Source organism: Muntiacus reevesi, chromosome X (genome assembly GCF_963930625.1).
Source record: "Muntiacus reevesi chromosome X, mMunRee1.1, whole genome shotgun sequence".
Classification (NCBI taxonomy): Eukaryota; Metazoa; Chordata; class Mammalia; order Artiodactyla; family Cervidae; genus Muntiacus; species Muntiacus reevesi.
In genome coordinates this window covers 69,076,238-69,099,138 of record NC_089271.1, presented here as the reverse complement: position 1 = coordinate 69,099,138, position 22,901 = coordinate 69,076,238, and the positions used below count along the sequence as shown (strand labels likewise).

At 36.7% G+C, this 22,901-nt stretch overlaps 1 protein-coding gene across 10 annotated transcripts in view; it reads left to right on the top strand.

Annotated features, from left to right (window-relative positions):
* Positions 1-22,901, top strand: part of ATRX (ATRX chromatin remodeler) — a 269,851-nt gene that overhangs the window by 213,958 nt on the left and 32,992 nt on the right. For all 10 annotated transcript variants that reach the window (XM_065916981.1, XM_065916979.1, XM_065916987.1 and 7 more), the window contains 4 exons: positions 131-237; positions 7,988-8,096; positions 19,256-19,433; positions 20,772-20,966. In XM_065916981.1, the coding sequence (XP_065773053.1) occupies positions 131-237; positions 7,988-8,096; positions 19,256-19,433; positions 20,772-20,966 (589 nt within the window). The remainder of the gene's footprint in view (positions 1-130; positions 238-7,987; positions 8,097-19,255; positions 19,434-20,771; positions 20,967-22,901) is intronic.

The window sequence follows — 22,901 nt, the reverse complement described above, 5'->3', positions numbered from 1 at the left end:
TGCTTGGCTATCCATATAAACTTTAGAATCAGCTTGTTAATTTCTACCAAAAAAGTCGTACTGAGGTTTTGATTAGAAATGTGTTGAGTTTGTTACTCTTTTAATCTATGAACACTGATTTGTTTTTCAGCCTTGTTTTCAGCCAGTCTCTCATATCTCTGGACTTGATTGAAGATTTTCTTGAATTGGCTAGTAGGGAAAAGACAGAAGATAAAGATAAGCCTCTCATTTATAAAGGTGAGTTACATTTGTATAGCATAATTTTTAAAATGTTCATTTAGACATACAAACATTTTAACAGTAGACGAAGAAAATTACCTGGACTCATAGCCCTAATATATATATATATATATTTTTTTTCCCTGCACTTTGTTTTTGTCCTTATCCCTATAAATATGGTCTTTGTTGCTGCTGTTGTAGCAAATGTTTTCTTGTTTTTTTAAACAGTGTTGTTGAGATATACTTCATATAACATGCAATTTACCTACTTAAGGTGTACAGTTCAGTGGTTTTTTAGTATATTTTCAGAGTTGTGCAGTTATCACCATAGTCAAGTTTTGAACATATTAATCACCAAAGAAATACCGTACCCTTTAGCTATCACTCTGCTAACCTCCGTTCTACCACTTTACCTTTAAGCAATCACTAATCTACTTTCTCTTTATATAGATTGAGATTGACTTATTCTGGACCTTTCATATAAATAGAGTCATATAATATGTGGGTCTTTTGTGACTGACTTCTTTCACATAGCATGTTTTTAAGGTTCATCCAAGTTGTAGCAAGTGTCACTGCTTTATTCCTTTTTTGACCTAATAATATTCTGTTTTATGGTTAATGCCCACATTTTGATTATCCATTCATTAATTCATAGATATTTGAGTTGTTTTATCTTTTTGGCTATTGTGAACAGTGCAACTATGAATGTTTGTATACAGGTTTTTATTTCTTTAAAAATCTGTTTTTACTTGTTTGAGATATATTGGATAGTTACGAATGGAACTGTTGTGTCATATGCAATTCTAAGTTTAATGTATTGAAGATCGACCAAACTGTTTTCTATACTGATTGCACTCAAGAAGCACTGTACAAGGGTTCTCATTTATCCACATCTTTATCAACGTTTGTTTTCTGTTGTTGAATTATAGCCATCCTAGTGACTGTGAAATGGTATCTCATTGTGATTTTGATTTGTATTTCCCGACTCGATGGACATGAGTTCGAGTAAACTCCGGGAGTTGGTGACAGACAGGGAGGCCTGGCGTGCTGTGATTCATGGGGTCGCAAAGAGTCGGACACGACTGAGCGACTGAACTGACTGACTGACTGACTGAGTGACTGATAATTTTGACCATTGTTTCATGGCCATTTGTATATCTTCTTTGGAAAAATGATTATTTGGGTCCTTTGCTCATTTGAAAGACCTTTTTTTAAAAAAATTTTTTTTTTTTAAATATTCTGCTTAGGAGGCCGTTTTCAGATATATGCTTTGTAAATATTTTCTCTCATTCTTTGGGTTGTCTTTTCACTTTCTAGGTGGTATTTCATTTTGATGAAGTCTAATTTATATTTCTTTCTTTTGTTACTTACGCTTTTAGTGTCATATCTAAGAAACCATTGCCAAATCCAAGTTCATGACTATTTACTCCTATGCTTCCTTCAAAGAATTATATAGTTTTAGCTTTTGTAGTTAGGTCTTTGATGCATTTTGATGCATTAATTTTTATATATGCTATGAGGTTAAAGATCCAACTTCAGTCTTTTGCTGTGGCTATCCAGTTGTCAAACACTATTTACTGAGAAGACTGTTCTTTCTCCATTCATCGTTTCTGGGCACCCTTGTTGAAAATTAGTTGACCAAAGAGACAGATTTTTTTTTTGACTCCCCAAGTTTGCTCCATTTATCTATATGTCAGTCCTCATGCCAGTAGCACACTGTTCTGATTACGTTTGCTTTGAAAGTAAGTTTTGAAAGTGTGATTGCTCCTACATTGTTTCTGTTCAACATTTTTTGGGGGGGGGCTATTCTGGATCCCTTGCAATTTCATATGAGTTTTAGAATTAGCTTGTAAAGTTTACAAAGAAGTCAGCTTGAATTCTGATAGAAATTGCATTGAACTTGTAAGTTCATTTTAGGAAGTATTGCCTTCTTAACAATATTAAGTCTTTTGATCTATGAACATGGGATGTTTTAACATTTACTTAAGTCTTGAATTTCTTTCACCAATGTTTTATAGTTTTCACTGTTTGCAGTTTGCATTTCTTATGTTAAATTTATTTTTTTCTTTTTGATAATATTATGAGTGGAATTGTGTTCTTTCAGTTTTGAATTTTCATTGCAAATGTATGAATTAAGTTTTGCATGTTAAATCATTTATTAGTTCTAGTAGTGTTTTGTGGATTTTAAAGAATTTTCCTTATGTAAGATCATGTCATCTGCAAATAATGGTATACTTCTTCCTTTCCAATATGGATTACTTTTATTTCCTTTTCTTGACTATTTCCCTCATTAGAACTTCTAGTACAGTGTTGAATTAATGTGACATAACCAGACATCCTTTTCTTGTTCCTAATCTTAGAGGGAAAGCATCTGATCTTTCACCATTCTGTATAATGTTATTTATATTTTTTAGTAGATAGCATTTATGATGTTGAGGAAATTCTCTTCTATTTCCAGTTTTTTGAGTATGTTTTTCTTATCATGAATGTGTATTAAATATTGTCAAATGATTTCTTTGTTGTCTATTGAGATGATCATGTGGGATTTTTTTAATTAATTTGTTAATTTTTTATTTTTCTCTGGAAATAATTTATTCTTATATACCTTAAGATGTGGAGCTTCCCACTTGGCTCAGTGGTAAAAGAATCTGCCTGCAAATGCAGGAGATGTGGGTTGGGGAGATCCCCTGGAGGAGAAAGTGGCAACCCACTCCAGTATTCTTGCCTGGAAAATCCCAAGGACAGAGGAGCCAGGTGGGCTCCAGTCCATGGGGTTGCAAAGAGTAGGACACCACTGAGTGACTGAGCATGCATACACCTTAAGATATATCCTGACTTTTAAGCTTTTAATGTTATTTAAAAATTAAACAACTAAGGATTTCCCTGGTGGCACAGTGGATAAGAATTTGCCTGCCAAATGCAGGGGACATGGATTTGATCCCTGGTCCTGGAAGATTCCACATGTGGTGGAGCAACTAAGCCCATGTGCCACAACTACTGAACCTGCACTCTAGAGCCCACCAGCTGTGATTACCAAGCCTGTGTGCCACAACTACTAAAGTCTATGTGCCCTAGAGCCTGTGCTCCACAACAAGAGAAGACACCACAGTGAGAAGCCTGCATGCTGCAATGAAGTGTAGCTGCAATTATAGAAAGCCCACACAAAAGCAACAAAGACCCAGCACAGCCAAAAATAAAGAAACACATCCTATTTGTGGGAATCATTAATACAGTTAGATCACTTATTCCAGAAATCCTTAATATTTGAATCTTGTTTACAGTCCTTAGAACATAAACAAAATTTAACTTGATGAGACATACTTTGTTCCTATGTTTGTTTTAGTCTAAATTCTCAAAGGAATGGATGTGTTAATTTTTCTAATGGAAATACAGTTGGTTTATAACTATTAATTTCAGGCTGGGTCTCTGATTTGGCAAGATCCCCTAGAGAAGGAAATGGCAGCCCACTCCAGTATTCTTGCCTGGAGAATTCCATGGACAGAGGAGCCTGGTAGGCGACAGCCCATGGGTTCACAAAGAGTCAGACACAACTGAGTGACTAACACTTACACTTTTATACAGCATAGTGATTCAGTAGTTTTGCAGATTATCCGCCACTAAAAGTTTTATAAAATAATGACTATTGTTCCCTGTGCTATACAATATATGCTTTTTAAAAAATCTATTTTATACATAGTAGTTGGTATCTTTTAATCCCTTACCTCTCTCTTACCCCTCTCCTCTGCTTCTCCCCCTTGATAACCACTAGTTTGTTTTCTGTATCTCTGAGTCAGTTTCTGTTTTGTTATATACCTTTGTATGGGTAATTTTTTGTATTTTACATGTAAGTGATACAGCATCTGTCTTTTCTCTATCTGAATTATTTCACTAAGTAGAATATTTCCTAGGTTCATCCATATTGCTGAGAATAGAAGAATCTAAAGTTATGACCAACCTAGATAGCATATTAAAAAGCAGAGACATTACTTTGCCAACAAAGGTCCGTCTGGTCAAGGCTATGGTTTTTCCAGTGGTCATGTATGGATGTGAGAGTTGGACTGTGAAGAAAGCTGAGCACCGAAAAATTGATGCTTTTGGACTGTGGTGTTGGAGAACACTCTTGAGAGTCCCTTGAACTGCAAGGAGATCCAACCAGTCCATCCTAAAGGAGATCAGTCCTGGGTGTTCATTGGAAGGACTGATGCTGAAGCTGAAACTCCAATACTTTGGCCACCTCATGCAAAGAGTTGACTCACTGGAAAAGACCCTGATGCTGGGAGGGATTGGGGGCAGGAGGAGAAGGGGATGACAGAGGATGAGATGGCTGGATGGCATCACTGACTCGATGGACATGAGTTTGCATAAACTCTGGGAGTTTGTGATGGACAGGGAGGCCTGGCGTGCTGCGATTCATGGGGTTGCAAAGAGTCGGACACAACTGAGCAACTGAACTGAACTGATTATTCATGTGTCTGTGTTTGTGTGTATGTGTGTGTGTATACCACAAATTCTTTAATCATTTGTCTGTTGATGGACTTTTGAGTTGCTCCCATATCTTGACTACTTCTATGTACATTGGGATGCATGTATGTGTTTGAATTAGTGTTTTCAGACTTTCTGGATATATACCCAGGAGTGGAATTGCTGGATGTTGCTGCTGCTGCTGCTAAGTCGCTTCAGTCGTGTCCGACTCTGTGCGATCACAGAGATGGCAGCCAGCCAGGCTCCCCCATCCCTGGGATTCTTCAGGCAGGAACATTAGAGTGGGTTGCCATTTCCTTCTCCAATGCATGAAAGTGAAAAGTGAAAGTGAAGTTGCTCAGTTTTGTCCAACTCTTAGTGAACCCATGGACTGCAGCCTACCAGGCTCCTCTGTCCAGGGGATTTTCCAGGCAAGAGTACTGGAATGGGTTGCCATTGCCTTCTCCATGCTGGATGTTATGGTAGTTCTATTTTTCGTTTTTCGGAGAAACTTCCATACTGTTTTCCATAGTGGCTGAACCAATTTACATTCCCACCAACGGGGTTAAAGGATTTCCTTTTCTCCACATCTTCGCCAACATTTGTTATTTGTAAATTTTTTGATGATAGCCATTCTGGCAGGTAGGAAAGGATATTATGGTTTCATTTGCATTTCTTTAATAATTAGTCAATTACTAAATTAAAAGATGCTTGCATCTTGGAAGAAAAACTATGACAAACCTAGACAGCATATTAAAAAGCAGAGACATTACTTTGCCTACAACGATCCGTCCAGTCAAAGCTGTATGGTTTTCCCAGTGGTTATGTATGGATGAGAGAGTTGGATCTTAAAGAAAGTTGAGTGCTGAAGAACTGATGCTTTTGAACTGTGGTGTTGGAGAAGACTCTTGAGGGTCCCTTGGACTACAAGGAGATCAAACCAGTCAATCCTAAAGGAAATCAGTCCTGAATATTCATTGGAAGGACTGATGCTGAAGCTGAAGCTCCAGTGCTTTGGCCACCTGATATAAAGAACTGACTCATTGGAAAAGACCCTGATGCTGGGAAAGATCAAAGGCAGCAGGAGAAGGGGACGACAGAGGATGAGATGGTTGGATGGCATCACTGACTTGATGGACATGAGTTTGAGCAAGCTCCAGGAGTTGGTGATGGACAGGGGAGCCTGGTAGTCCTGGGGTCCCAAAGCATCAGACATTACTGAGCAACTGAACTGAATAATAGTGATGTCAAACATATTTTAATGTCCCCGTCAGCTCGTACAGTTTCACTCATCTCCCATGATAGTAAGGTCATGCTTAAAATCTTGCATGCTAGGCATGAACCAAGAGCTTCCAGGCATCCAAGCTAGGTTTAGAAAAGACAGAGGAACCAGACATCAAATTGCCAACATTTGCTGTATCATAGAGAAAGCAAGGGAATTCCAGAAAAACATCTACCTCTCTTTTATCAACTACACTAAAGCCTTTGACTGTGGGTCATTATAAACTGTGGAAAACCCTTAAAGAGATGGGAATGCCAGACCATCTTACCTGTCTCCTGAGAAGCCTGTATGCAGGTCAAGAAGCAACATTTAGAACCCTCTATGGAACAACTGATTGGTTCAGGATTGAGAAAGGAGTGTGACAGGGCTGTCTGTTTGTCACCATGTTTACTTAACCTATATGCTGAGCACATCATGAAGAATGCCAGGCTGGATGAAACACAAGCTGGAATCAAGATAGGCAGGAGAAACATCAACAACCTCAGATATACAGATGATACCACTCTAATAGTAGAAAGCAAAGAGAAACTAAAGAACCTCTTGATGAGGGTGAAGGAGGAGAGTAAAAAACCTGGTTTAAAACTAAATATTAAAAAAGCTAAGATAATGGCATCCAGCCCCATTATCTTGTGGCAAATAGAAGGGAAAAAGGTGGAGGCAATGACAGATTTCCTCTTCTTGGGCTCTAAAATCAGTGCAAACGGTGACTGCAGCCATGAAATCAGAAGATGATTGCTTCTTGGCAGGAAAGCTGTGACAAACCTAGACAGTATGTTGAAAAGCAGAGACATTACTCTGCTAACAAAGGCCCATATTATCAAGGCTGTGGTCTTCCCAGAGGTCACATACGGTTGTGAAACATGGACTGTGAAGAAGGCAGAGGGCCAAAGAATTGATGCCGTCAAACTGTGGTGCTAGAGAAGACTCTTGAGAGTCCATTGGCCAGCAAGGAGATCAAACCAGTCAATCTTAAACGAAATCAACCCTGAATACTGCTTGGAATGATTGATGCTGATGCTGAAGCTCCAGTATTTTGGTCATCTGATGCAAACAGCTGACTCATTGAAAAAGTCCTTGATGCTGGGAAAGATTTAGAACAGAAGGAGAAGAGGGCATCAGAGGTTGAGATGGCTGGATGTCATCACCATTTCAAAGGACGTGACCTTGGGGAAACTTCCAGAGATGGTGAGGGACAGGGAGGCCTCGAATGCTGCAGTCCCTGGGGTCATAATGAGTTGGACATGACTGGTTGACTGAACTACAACAATGCCCATCTGTATGTCCTCTTTGGAAAAAATATCTGTTCAGGTCTCCCCATTTTTTGATAGTACTGTTTGTTGATATTTAGCTGTATGAACTGTTTGTATATTTTGGATATTAACTCCTTGTTGGTCTTATCGTTTGTGAATATTTTCTCCCATTCCATGGATTTTCTTTTCATTTTGTTAGTGGTTTCCTTTGCAATGCAAGAACTTCTAAGTTTAATTAGGTCCCATTAATTTATTTTTGCTTTTATTTATTTCACCTTAGTAGATCATAGAATGTTTTTTGGCACATAAATAAGTATTCAGTAATTATTTGTTCAGTGAATGAATAAATGCATTCTATGTCTTTGGTTTTTATCTGTTTAGTATCAACTTGTTAATAACAAAGGGGGAAACCTGGTCATTTTTAGACTTAATTAAAAAGAATTTTCATGCAGCTTAGTTATATTCTTTTGAAAGTTTTATAGGATTCTAATCAGGGATGAAATTTACATGTAAGTGAAATAGCTTTGAGAGTACCTTTGCTGTTCAATATGTGTTAAAAGGAAATCTGTGGTGAATTGTACTAGTAATACAATGAGTTATCTCTTGAATAAAAATTTGTCTTGCTCTGCACATAGAGTATATATAAACAGCTCTTAAATGGCAAGCAAAAAATAAAAATCTTTTACTACTAGGATAATATATATATATATATATATATATATATATATATATATATATATACATATCTTTTTGGGTTTTTTTGTTGAATTTTCAGGTGAAGGGAAGTGGCTCAGAAACATTGACTATTACCGTTTAGATGGCTCTACAACTGCTCAGTCAAGGAAAAAATGGGCTGAAGAATTTAATGATGAAACTAATGTGAGGTAAGAAGCATTTTCTGAATGTATAATTTTTGAAAAATCATTCTAAATGTGCAGATAATAAAATTTGCTCTTTTATTGTCTACTACTGTAATATTTGACAAATACAAGATAAAGTCCAGATATAAAATGGTTTCATCATCCTTTAGGAAATTCACTCATGGGATCATGAAGTTTGTAGCTTTTTGAATCTTACTTTTTTCACATAGCAAAATGCATTTGAGATTCATCCTCATTACTGCATGCCAATAGTTAGTTCCTTTTTATTGTTGAGTTGTATTTCATTATAGTATTTTATTGTGTGGGTATAAGGTTTGTTACCATAGTTTTCATTGTTTGAATGTGTTCATTGTATGGATGAGTGGTTTGTTTAAGCACTTCTGTTTGAGAGACCTTGGAGTTGCTTCCAGGTTTTGAAATTAAAATTGAAGCTGTTTTAAAGATTGATGTGTAAGTTTTGTGTGACCGTAGATATTTGTCCAAGTGAAATGAAAATCTAGGAGTGCAGTTGCTGGGCTACATGGTAAATTTATGTTTAACTTTGTAGGAAACTGCCGAACAGTTTTCCAAAGTAATTGTATAGTTTTGCATTCCCACCAGCAGTGTATGAGAGTTCTAGTTGTTCTACGTCCTTGGTATTATATTTAAAAACAAAGATTTACCCAATCTAATAGGTGTGTAATGGAACCTTACATGGTTTTAATTTGCATTTCCCTAATGATAGTTGATGAGAAGCATTTTTTCATGTGTTTATCATCTTTGGAGACACAGCTGTTAAAGTTAAGAAGGTATTCTTGATCTCTTTATTATAGGAACTTGAATAATATACTTCAAACCACTGTAGGTAGAGGTTGTGTTATATATGTGTTACTGATGTTGCTTTTAACTGTTAGCAATTAATATACTTCAACTGAATTTGTAAGAGAAAAATTTATGTGTATATGTACATATAAATATTTGCACACACACATGTGTGTGTATGAAAACATTGCCTTTAAGAAAGTAATGAAGAGATGGGGTTAGCTTTTTCTTAACTTATTGTTTTGTATTGAAGTATAGCCAATTAACGGGGCTTCCCTAGTGGCTCATGTGGTAAAGAATCTGCCTGCAATGTGGGAGATCCAGGTTTAATCCCTGCTTTGGGAATATCTCCTGGAAAAGGGAATGGCAATCCAGTATTCTTGCCTAGAGAATTCCATGCACAGAGAAGCCTGGTGAGCTACAGCTCATGAGGTCTCAAAGAGTTGGACACGACTGAGCAACTAACACACTCACACATAGCCGATTCACAGTGTTTCAAGTGGACAGCAAAGGGCCTGATGAGATTAGTTGAATGAAAAGATGGCTGAGATATGCCTTAATAAATGCTCTAAAGTTTGAGAGGTAGTATATTGTGTGTAAAACATGTTTAAATTTTAGCAGAGTCCTAAACTATGTGTGTGCGTGCTAAGTTGCTTCAGTCGTGTCTGACTCTTTGTGACCCTATGGACTGTAGTTTGCCAGGCTCCTCTGTCCGTGGGATTCTCCATGCAAGTATACTGGAGTGGGTTGCCATGCCCTCCTCCAGGGTATCTTTCCGACCCAGAGACTGAACTTGCCACTCCTGCATTGCAGGCAGATTCATTGCAGGTAGCACACTGAGCTACCAGGGAAGCCTGTCCTGAACTACACTAGGGTTATGACTAGGGAAATTCCAGTTAGACCATCAGTTCAGTTCAGGTCAGTCGCTCAGTTGTGTCCGACTCTTTGTGACCCCATGAATCGCAGCACGCCAGGCCTCCCTGTCCATCACCAACTCCCAGAGTTTTTCTCAAAACTCATGTCCATCGAGTCAGTGATGCCATCCAGCCATCTCATCCTCTGTCGCCCCCTTCTCCTTTTGCCTTCAGTCTTTCCCAGCATCAGGGTCTTTTCCAACGAGTTGGCTGTCCTCTACTGTTGAGCTCATCTCTTGAGTTTTTTGTTGTTGTTGTTGTTGTTACTGTATTTTTCAGTTCTGAGATTTCCATTTTGTTCTTCTGAGTTGTGATATAATTCTTAATTCTCCACCTGACTTCTTCTGATACTAATCTAGTAGCAGGGGAGTGGATTTTTCTTACAACCACTTGGTGGGAATGGATATCCTAGTTCCCTACAAGGTCTTCACTGACATTGCTGGATTGACGAGAGGACTTTGTTAACTTAAACTTATCTGACACTATTTTGGCTATGCCTTGTTGCAATTAGGTGAGGATAGAAGCCTGGGCTTCCCACTCAGTCTTTAGTGACAAGGGTGAAGGTACACCACATTTTGTCTGTACTGTTTGACTGGAGTCGAATGATTGTTGTTGTAAAGTTTTCTCTCTTGCTAGTCTGTCCCTTTTTTGGTCCTTTTGCTAGAGAGCAGGCTTTTTGTGGAGATTTTGATAGCACCCACTGGTGTTTCCAGATCGCTTAGTTCTTTAGCACTCAGTCTGGAATATACAAGGCAAAAAGAAAGCCTATGAATGTCGCTGCTATGTTATGTGTTAGGTCTCAAGCCCCTGTGCTTCCTTCTCACTTTTAAGAAACTTCTTGTTTGTTTTATATATAGTATCCAGGCGTTTTAGCTGTATTTATGGTGGGAAGTAGGACTTCCCAGGTGGTACAGTGGTGAAGAATCTGCCTGCCAAAGCAGGAGACGCAAGAGACACAGGTTTGTTCCCTGGGTTGGGAAGATCTCCTAGAGTAGGAAATGGCAACCTACTGTAGTATTCTTGCCTGAGGAGTCGCATGAACAGAGGAGCCTGGCATGTAGAGGAACCTACATTCCATAGGGATTGCAAAGTTAGACATGACTGAGTGACTGAGTGTGCACTCGTGTGTGCACACATACACACAAACGCACACACACAGTGAGGAATAGGGAACAGCACGTCTATTTTATCTTTCCTGAATTAGAAGTCCAAAGATTACACTTTTTCAAGAATTTTATCTTTTAGTGAACATATAGATTGTTTATGTTGTGTGTATGTCTAGAAGTGGGATTGCTAGGTAATAGGTATGTGCATGTTCAGCTTTAGCTTATACTGCCAAAACATTTTTCCCAAATGGTTGTACCAGTTTACACTCCAGCTAGTAGAGTATGTGTTTCATTTTGTTATCTGTCCTACTAATCATTGCTTGATATCAGTTTTCATTAACCCATTGTCATAGATATATAGTGGTAAGACTTCATAGTCTTTTAAAAAATATTTATTTATTTGGCTGCACTAGATCTTAGTTGTGGCATACAGTATCTTTCTTGTGTTATGCAGGATCTTTCATTGCATGGCATAAACTCAGTAGTTCCAGTTTGTGGGCTTAGTTGCCCTGCAGCATGTGGGATCTTAGTTCCTGGACGAGGGATCGAACTTGCGTAACCTGCATTGCAAGGTGAATTTTAACTGCTGGACAACTAGGGAAGTCCCAAAGGTTCATAATCTTGATCTGTATTTTCCTGATAACTAATTCCAAGTAGTTTGTAGATTTAAATATTGAAACTAAAACATAAAGGTTTTAAATGGCAATAGCACAGAGTATTTTCCTGATTTTGTAGTAAGAATTTTTTTGTAAATAGGACACACAAAGTACTGACCGTAAAAGGAAAAATTGATAAATTGAGCATGATTAAAATTAGGAACTTATATTCATCAAAGGCATTTCATGCTAAAATGAAGAGGCAAACCATAAGCTAGGAGAAGCTATTTTCAATAAAAGGATTCAAAAAGGACTCTTATCCAGAATATGTAAAGAATTCTTAAAAATCAGAATACTAAACCAGACAACCTCATTGTTAGATAAGCAAAAAGCCTGGAAAAGACTTTACAAAAGATAATATCCAAATGACCAATACACATAGAAAAATGTGATCATTTTTATTAATCATCAGAGAATACAAGTTAAACACATGTTTGTCAGAGATGCAAAAAAATGTTTCAATGAAGGGAAGATAAGCTTTTCAATAAATGGTGTTGAAACAATGGGGCATTCATAAGCTGAAAACAAACCTTGAACTAAGCCTAACCCCCATTCAAAAATCAAGTCAAAATGGGTCTTAAATCTAAGTGTAAAAATTATATGTAAGAAAACATAGAAGAAAGTCTTCAGGAACTAAGATTAAGCAAAGATGTCTTAGCTGTGACACCAAAAGCATATAAGCCATTAAATAAAAAATCAATGATTGAACAACCAAAATTAAAAACTTTTGTCTATGAGAGACTATGTGAAGAAGAGGAAAAGACAAGCCACCAACTTAGAGAAAATATTTGAAACTGCATATCTAACAAAAAACTCATATGTAGAATATATGAAGAGTTATCTAAATATAACGGTAAGAGAAGTTGTTTTATTTAGTTAGAAAGTTAGTCAAGGACTTAAACTTGCGTTTCACTAAAGAGGATCTATATCTGGCAAAAGAAAAGAAAAGAAACACAAGAAAAGATGTTCAACGTGACTAGCTAATGGGGAAATGCAAATTAAAACCACAAGATTCCATTTCACATCTATCAAAGTAACTAAAAATAAAAAAAAAATAGTACTGTCAAATGCTGGTGAGGTTGCAGAGAAACTGGATTTCTCCTGCAGTGCTGGTGAGAAAATGAAATGGCACAGCCACTCTTCCTGAAAAATAGGTATTTTTTAAAACTAAACCATCAAACATTTACTTAAGCATAAAATCCTGCAGTCACAGTCTTGGAAATTTATACCAGAGAAGTGAAAACTTTCTATGTGAAAATTTTCACATAGAAACCTATACACCTCTTTATTTGTGATAACTAAAAACTGGAAACAACCCAATTGTCCTTTAACATGTGACTGGATAAACAAATTGTTAAATATGTCCATATAATGGAATACTGCTTAGCAGTGAAAAGAAATGAAGTGTTGGTAATGATCCAGACAACAACTTGGATGGATCTTGAGGGTATTATGCTGAGTGAAAAATGCCAGTCTCAAAGGAGGGGGGATCGGGATGGGGAATACGTGTAACTCTATGGCTGATTCATGTCAATGTATGACAAAACCCACTGAAATATTGTGAAGTAATTAGCCTCCAACTAATAAATAAAATTTAAAAAAAGAAAAAAAGTTACATATTATATGATTCCATTCATATGGTATTCTTTTTTTTTTTTTTTTTTTTTAATATTATTTTATTAGTTGGAGGCCAATCACTTTACATCATATGGTATTCTTGATGTGAGAAAATTATAGTGATAAAGAGCCCGTTAGTGGTTGCCAGGGATTAGGGTTAAGGGGATAGTGTAAGTACTAAGGGATAACATATGGGAGGTTTTTTGTGGTGATGGAACGGTTCTGATTCCTGCTTGTGGTAATGGTTATATGATTCTGCATATGTGATAAAATTTCATGGAGCTATACACCAAGCAATAATAATACGTATAAAAACTGGTGAAATCCAAATAAAGTGTGATTGAGTTCATAGTATTGTACCAGTACCCATGGCAGTTTCCTGTTTTTGACAACATATTGTAGCTATGTAAGTTGTTGCCATTTGGAAAAGCTGGATGAACCAGTACACAGGAACTGTTTGTACCACCTTTGCAAATTCTTGTGAACCGTAACTATTTTTTAAAGGTTATACTTTATTAAAAGACAATACCATGAGTTATCTAAGATCTGAAACATTTGAATTCTCATTCTCTGCTGGCGGGAATGTAAATTGGAATGACCACTTTGGAGAACTATTCAGTTTTAATAGTGCCATGTATATACCATGTGATCCAGCAGTTCTTAGGTATATACCTAAAAGTAATGCTTGCAGGTTTTTAACCAAAAACATACAAAAACAGTTTATAGCAACACCATCCAAATATGGTTCATATTTTAATTGTGTCTTAGTGTGTACCTTAATACTAAGAAAATCTAAAAATATCCTGGTTAAGTTTAATTTAGTATGGGCTTACATATTCCAGACTGAATAATATTAAAGGTTAAAGAGTTGTAAAATAATTCTTGATACTGGTTCAGTCACTTGAATCTCTGTTTCTTTATTTTTCTTTTGAGGACAAAATTACACGTTTGCTTCCCACTTGTATGCCTTTAAAAACCAAAATATGTCACTGACTACATCTTTATCATGTAAATAAGGACCTCTATTATTGCAAACTAGACTGTATTACAATTGTTTATATGTCTTTTTTTTTTTTTTTTTGTAGTTAGTGGTCTCCTTTAGTGCAGTTACCAGATTTTTTTTTTTTCATCTTTTGTATTCCCAGAGTAGTTCAGTACTTGGAATTGATAACAGTTTGATAAACATGCTTATTAAACCCATTCAACTCTTCATTAGTGGATAGATTACCAAAGAGTTTTGAAGTTGTCTCCTCTGTTTTCTCGTCTTATGTATGTGTGTTTTTAACCCGCATAGTCCATACTGTTTTATATGCTTGATCCTTTAGCTGGTGTGGAATAGATCTAAGTAACTGAAGTAATTTTGGAGCAGCATTTGCCCGTAAACTTTTAAGTATATCCACTAATTAAAGAAAGCACAGTTCATTCTCTGTAGTGAGTATGTTTTATAGATAAGTATAAAGAAGAAAATAATGGTCATCATCCTAGTGACCAGAGGTAACCACTGTTTTAGCGTTGTATGTATGTATGTATGTTTTGTTTTATAATGCAGTTGCAATTATACTTAATGAAGTTCCATATCCTGCTTTTTTCCCCCACATAACGTAATATTGTAGTTTTTTTTCTTTCTTTCGGGCCACACCACATGGCATGCAGGAATTTTAGTTCCCCAGCCAGGGATCCAACCCATGCCCCCTCAGTGGAAGCATGGAGTCTTAACCACTGGACAAGTCCCTATATTGTAGATTTTTATGGTAATGTACCTTGTTGAATAGCCAGAGTGTGAGTTAGTCTTCTGTGTCATACACGTTTTTTCCCCCAAACTTATGCCCTTGTAAATAACACTGTGATGAACATATATTCTTGCATTTCTGGTAATTTCTATCATTTATATTCCTAGACATGTGATAGCTCCAAGATGATATAAAACATGACTAGTACTGCAATTCATCTTGTACCAGAATTTTTTTTAATTATCAGTTCTTATTAGTTAAATTTTGAGCTGCTTTGCGTTCTGGTTTATAATACTATACCTATAATAGGTATGGAATTTTAGTTACTAATTTTCTGTCATGAAATTGTAGAAAGCAAGGCTTGGTGTATAATGGCATTTTGTGGAGATTGTTGAGAACCATTTTATTCCAGATTTTTTCTCAGCTGTCAACAGTAAACAAATTGTATAGTCATCTTGTGAAATATTATGCAGCTACCAGGGCTGCTGTTTACTAAGAAATTTTAGAAAATGCTCCTAATAGAAACTGTATATACAGATACTATATTATCTTGGCTGAATAAGACAAAAGTGTATACACTTGGAAAAAGAAACCTATAGGAAGTGTACTATGCTTCGAATGGAGGTTGTTTCTATGGAGTAGAATGGAATACTTTTTTTTTCTTTAAACTTGTTTATATATTTTTTAAATGTTATCTATGATCTTTTAAAATTAGATTTCTGTTTATATCAAATTAATATATTTGCATATATAAAAATTAGTCTGTTGACCAACCTCTTCCAACTCATAACCTCCACACTCTGCAGATAACAGTTTCAACTCTTAGCAGTTCTTCTGGTTAACATCAATAAAGCTGTAAAATCTTATTTCATGTACTCTTTTAATTCTATTTACATATATCATTTCTACAATTTAAGGTGGCAGTTTACTCATATGCATATACATACTTTTCCATATTCATTTTCTCAATACCCGTTTCCTTGGTATTTGCCTAAATCAGCTTGGAGTGTTTGCTTAATTGTGACTATGTAAATAATCACAGCTAAGCCATTTAAAATACTATGATTACTTTTCCTTTTTTTCTGCACCTGTTCATTTTTGTTGAAGTAATGGTTTGTTTTTACCATTTGCTTAGTTTTCTTTGACTATTGCTAATTCATTCCCAAATTCTCTATAGAAATATAAATTCTTGTGTTCCAGTGTAGCAGATAATCTATCAGTTCTGTTTACTTTTTTTCTTGAATACATTCTTCCTTGAGCCCTCTGTCTTCTTGATCCTGTTTTTGTTACCTTGTTGTTGTTCAGTCGCTAAGTCATGTCTGACTACTTACAACCCCATGGACAGCAGCACACCAGGCTTCCCTGTCCTTCCCTATTTCCCAGAGTTTGTGCAAACTCATGTCAGTGATGCCATCAAACTAACTCATCCTCTCGCCCCCTTTTCCTCCTGCCCTGAGTCTTTTCCAGCATCAGGGTCTCTTCCCATCATGTGGCCAAAGTATTTGAGCTTCAGCTTTGGCATCAGTCCTTCTAATGAATATTCAGGATTGATTTCCTTTAGAATTGACTGGTTTGATCTCCTTTTTGTCAAGGGGACTCTCAAGTGTCTTCTCCGGTACCACAATTCAAAAGCATCAATTCTTTGGCACTCAGCCTTCTTTATGGTCCAACTCTCACATCTGTACCCTTCCCTGGTGGCTCAAATGGTAAAGAGTCTGCCTGTAATAGAGGAGGCCTGGGTTCAATCCCCAGGTCAGGAAGATCCCATTGAGAAGGGCATTGCAACCCACTCAAGTATCCTTGCCTGGAGAGTCCCATGGATAGAGGAGCCTGGTAGGCTACACCACTCGAGTATCCTTGCCTGGAGAATCCCATGGATAGAGGAGCCTGGTAGGCTACACCACTCGAGTATCCTTGCCTGGAGAACCCCATGGATAGAGGAGCCTGGTAGGCTACACCACTCGAGTATCCTTGCCTGGAGAATCCCATGGATAGAGGAGCCTGGTAGGCTACAGTCCGTGGGGTCGCAAAGAGTCAGACATGATTGAGCAATTAACACAACGGCAACTCACATCCATACATGACTACTGAAAAAACCATAGCTTTGATTATACAGAAATTTGTCAGCAAAGTGATGTCTCTGGTTTTTAATGTGCTATCTAGGTTTGTCATAACTTTTCTTCCAAGGAGTAAGCGTCTTAATTTCATGGCTGCAGTGACTGTCTTCTGTGATTTTGAGCCCAAGAAAATAAAATCTGTCACTGTTTCCACCTTTTCCCCATCTATTTGCCCTGAAGTGATAGGACCAGATGCCATGTTCTGTGTTTTAAATGTTAAGTTTCAAGCCACCTTCTTCACTCTCTTTCATCCTCATCAAGAGGCTCTTTAATTCCTCTTTGCTTTCTGCCATTAGAGTGGTATTATCTGCATACCTGAGGTTATTGATATTTCTCCTGGCAATCTTGATTCCAGCTTGTAATTAATCTAGCCCAGCATTTCATGTGATGTACTCTGCATATAAGTTAAATGATCAAGGTGACGCTACACAGTCTTTTTTTTTTTTTTTTAGTGTTTCTTTTCTTTTTTTTTTTCCAGTGGGTTTTGTCATACATTGATATGAATCAGCCGTAGAGTTACACGTATTCCCCATCCCGATCCCCTCTCCCACCTCCCTCTCCACCCGATTCCTCTGGGTCTTCCCAGCCCACCAGGCCCGAGCACTTGACTCATGCATCCCACCTGGGCTGGTGATCTGTTTCACCATAGATAATATACATGCTGTTCTTTGGAAACATCCCACCCTCACCTTCTCCCACAGAGTTCAAAAGTCTCTTCTGTACTTCTGTGTCTCTTTTTCTGTTTTGCATATAGGGTTATCGTTACCATCATTCTAAATTCCATATATATGTGTTAGTATACTGTAATGTTCTTTATCTTTCTGGCTTACTTCACTCTGTATAATGGGCTCCAGTTTCATCCATCTCATTAGAACTGATTCAAATGAATTCTTTTTAATGGCTGAGTAAATATTCCATGGTGTATATGTACCACAGCTTCCTTATCCATTCATCTGCTGATGGGCATCTAGGTTGCTTCCATGTCCTGGCTATTATAAACAGTGCTGCGATGAACATTGGGGTGCATGGCTACACGGTCTTGACGTGCTCCTTTCCCAGTTTTGAACCAATTCATTGTTCTATGTCCAGTTCTAACTGTTGCTTCTTCACCTGAATACAGGTTTCTCAGGAGGCAGGTAAGGTGGTCTAGTATTCCCATCTCTTTAGAATTTTCCACAGTTTGTTGTGATCCACACAATCAAAGGCTTTAGCGCAGTCAGTGAACCAGAAGTAGATGTTTTTTCTGGAATTCTCTTGCTTTTTCTGTGATCCAGCCATTGTTGGCAATTTGATCTCTGGCTCCTCTGCCTTTTCTAAATCCATCTGGAAGTTCTTGGTTCAGGTACTGCTGAAGCCTAGCTTGAAGGATTTTGAGCATTACCTTGCTACCATGTGATATGAGCACACTGGTACAGTAGTTTGAACATTCTTTGGCATTGCCTTTCTTTGGGATTGGAATGAAAACTGATCTTTTTCAGTCCTGTGGCCATTGCTGAGTTTTTCAAATTTGCTGACATATTGAGCACAGCACCTGTTACCTTATACCTTGCATCTATCTAACTTCTGTTTACGTTTGTTACATCATATTGCAATTCCTGGGCTTCCCTGGTGACTCAGTGGTAAAGAATCTGCCTGCCAATGCAGGAAATGTGAGTTCGATCCCTGGTCTGGGAACATCTCCTGGGGAAAGAAATGGCAACCCACTCCAGTTTTCTAGCCTAGAAAATTCCATCAACAGAGGAGCCTGGTGGGCCGAAGTCCATGGGGTTGCATAGAGTCAGATAGGACAGCTACTTAACAACAATTGTAATTCTATATCAGCCACCCCTCCTACACTCAGCTCCTTGAGCATTGTCCTTCATCTTGATATACTTAATGCTCATAACACTACTGAACACATTTTTTGAGTTGTACATAAATTTTCTACATTTACTGAGAAATCTATAAATAAATATCTTGAATACATTGTAAACATGTGATTTCCATATTTATCTTTATTCCTACATCAGACTATCTCATTTTATAGCACTACAATTCTTTTGGGGCACATAAATCATAACTCCAACTCCTTAGACTTGTCCTTTTCTTCAGTAAGCAAATAATGAATTCACTGAACTCATGATTGTTCAAAAAACTGCCTTAGGATTAAAAAGTCATATCATAAATAAAATATCTATGAATCACTCATCTCTAAACATTTATTCTGTGTTTTCATTTTCAGAGGGCGATTATTTATCATTTCCACCAAAGCAGGATCTCTTGGAATTAATCTGGTAGCTGCTAATCGAGTGATCATATTTGATGCTTCTTGGAATCCATCTTATGACATCCAGAGTATATTCAGAGTTTATCGCTTTGGACAAACTAAACCCGTGTATGTATATAGGTTCTTAGCTCAGGTAGGCTTATAATTTATATTCTTTTTCATATTGAAAGATTGGGTGAAACTGACAATATTTTTGAAATTCAGAATATATATGCATTGTAGAGAGGCAAACAAATTTGAAAATATCATTCTTGTTCTTAAAGCAATATAAGTTAATTTTGACCTCTCATGATTTTCTGTTTTATAGTTTGTCCATGTCTCTAATTTCTCAGATTGAGATGAATTTGCATAGGTATACAGATTTATCAATTTCATGCTAGTTTAAGAAAGTTAAACTTTTATAATTCATTTACTTACTATGCATAGAAAAGCCAGTAACTAAATCTAATTTGCTTATAGATGTGAAGGTCAAATGATCATTGTTTTCAGTGGCACCAGATGCTCTCTTAGTTTGAAGAGTGTGGTTATAATTAGATATATTAATATATATAAAATTATATATAATTATAATTTATATTAATTATAAAATAAATAATGTATTAGAATTACAAAGAATATTTAATATTTCTAATCAAGAATATTTATTTCCTTTAAATATAAACTCGGGTATTAAGAAACAGAAACTGAAATTTAAGGCAAATAAATGAAATCAAAGAAGTGGATGTGGTTCAATGTTATACAGGTTTATAGAATCAAGTTGCCCTTTTAACTGTTACATCTTCTTTGGGAGCAGATGCTACCTTCTCTACCATCCTTCAAATCTGGGCTTCTCAACCAGAGACTAGGTTTTATTGGTAGATCTTTGGTCATACATAAGAGTACATAATATAGTTGGTAAACTACACTGAAAACTCTTTCCTGTTATTTAAATTAAGACCTCCTTTCCATTCTACTTCAGAATGTTATATAGAATATATAATAGATATGGCATTGTAGTTAATTTTTTGTCCTGAAGTTATAGAAAGTAAGACTTTACATAAAGTCAGTTTATAGTGATTGTTGAGAGCATGTTATATTCCACTGAAAAAGAATTAAACTGCCCTGTTGGATTCTTACATCAATAACCCCCTAAAATTTGATTTCATGTACTCTTTTATTCTGTTTACCTTTGTATCTGACTGCTCTCGTTCTTTCACCAAGTACAGAAATATATAAGGCAATACATGAATGCATACTGGTCAGAAATTTTAGGATGATTACCAGTAATATAGTTTTATTTCTCATCAGTGTAAACTACTCTGAACAGGAAAAAAAGAATCTCATGAATTAAGCAACATTGCTCATAAAATTTGCTTCATGGCAGTATATTGCTATCAAGTTTTGCTATTTCATATTAACCAATAACTATATTTCTTCTTGATTAAGTTTCATGTTTGCAAAATTTTTGTATTGTTCATTCTTTTTTACGAAGGGAACCATGGAAGATAAGATTTATGATCGGCAAGTAACTAAGCAGTCACTGTCTTTTCGAGTTGTTGATCAACAGCAAGTTGAACGTCATTTTACCATGAATGAGCTAACTGAACTTTATACTTTTGAGCCAGACTTGTTAGATGACCCTAATTCAGAAAAGAAGAAGAAAAGGGATACTCCCATGCTGCCAAAGGTAAACATCTTAGAATATTAACTTAAAAAAAAAGCTTAATATAGATCAAGGAAATTTTATTACTACTATGAAAGTTATTCATCTGACTAAGGCTATATTTCAGAATTCTTCAAAGAGAATAAAATTGTATTTAAATGAGAGATCAGTTCTCCACATAGTACCACAAAAGATAGTATAATCTGAAATACATATTTTATGCCAAATAAAAAATTCAGCCCTGCAGAAAAGGATTTCTGAGTAGAAACCTTAAAAGACATAGTATGGTTCTCTTTTGATAATCTCCAGTAGAGGGCATACATAATTTTAATAATTATATATGTGATTTGTCTCTTCCTTAGCATTTTTTGTTGTCATATAGCAATTAAGAATCAGCAAATAAGTGTCTCTTACTTGATATTTTTCACTGTCATAGCACAAGACATTCATACTTGGAAAAGAGACCTCTCTCGTTTTGTAGATGGAGAAACTTAGTGTCAGAGGCATTCAGTGACTTGCCAAGCGCTCAGCTAATAAGTGACAAAGCCAGGAATAGTATCTACATCTTTCTTCTGGTCCATTGTTCTAATAAAAGCCTATTATACATAAGAGAAAACCATATGTGTATATATATATATTTAAACCTATTCCGATTATCTAAAACGTCATTTTAGGGGGGATTATAAGAGGAGGTTCTTTTCCTATTGTCTTGGTTTCGAATTTAAGCACGTAAAGTTCCATGTAGCTGCTAAGAGAATTGGGAAAGCAGCTAACAGGTTAGTGTCACTTTACCAAAGTCACTTCAGTCATTTGTAAAAAAAAAAAAAAATATTCAACAGTATCTGAGTTCTTCATATGACTGGACCAGTTTCATTTAAAAAGGTAATAGGAATAAATATTTTTTGAATGTTAATATAAATCATTGATTTCTTCAGTTAATTCTCAGTGTACATATGTCAGTTAAAGTAACATGAATATTAAGCATTTGGGAATATTTTAATGACCTTTGTCTATATTAGCAAATATTTTGTTTTTGTCTTTTTTTTTTTGAATGGCCGAGTTGTGCAGCTTGTGGGACCTTAGTTCCCCAACCAGAGATCAAACACATGCCCCCTGCAGTGGGAGCATGGAGTCTTAACCACTGGACTGCCAGGGTAGTACCAGTATTTTGTTTTTCTAATCAGTGAGCTGTTTTTTCCACTTAAAGTTCACTGATGGAGCATTTAGGAAAGCGTTTTTGTGACAGTCTCTATCAAATCTTTGATAATAGCTTAGGGCCTCATGGGCTTCCATGGTGACTCAGGTGGTAACAAGTCCGCCTGCAATGTAGGAGACCCAGGTTCAGTCCCTGGGTCAGGAAGGTCCCCTGGAGAAGGGAATGGCAACCCACTTGAGTATTCTTGCCTGGAGAATTCCATGGACAGAGGAACCTGGCGGGCTATAGTTCATGGGGTTGCAAAGAATTGGACACTACTGAGTGACTTTGACTTGACTTCACTTTGCTTAGGGTCACATGAAGGTTAAATCTGTCATTTTTATAATACTTTAAAGAATCATTTCAATTTCCATGTTATTGAATATTAAATTGATAGCAGTTTGGCTTCCTTTCTTAATTGTATAACAGAACCCGCAGCCTCCTGGAGCAGACAATGGATTTATTTATTTATTTATTTTTCCATTTATTTTTATTAGTTGGAGGCTAATTACTTTACAATATTGTAGTGGTTTTTGCCATAACCTGACATGAATCAGCCTTGGATTTACATGTGTTCCCCATCCCGATCCCCCCTCCCACCTCCCTCCCCATCCCATCCCTCTGGGTCTTCCCAGTGCACCAGCCCTGAGCACTTGTCTCATGCATCCAACCTGGGCTGGTGGTCTGTTTCACCCTTGATAGTATACTTGTTTCGATGCTATTCTCTCAGAACATCCTACCTTCGCCTTCTCCCACAGAGTCCC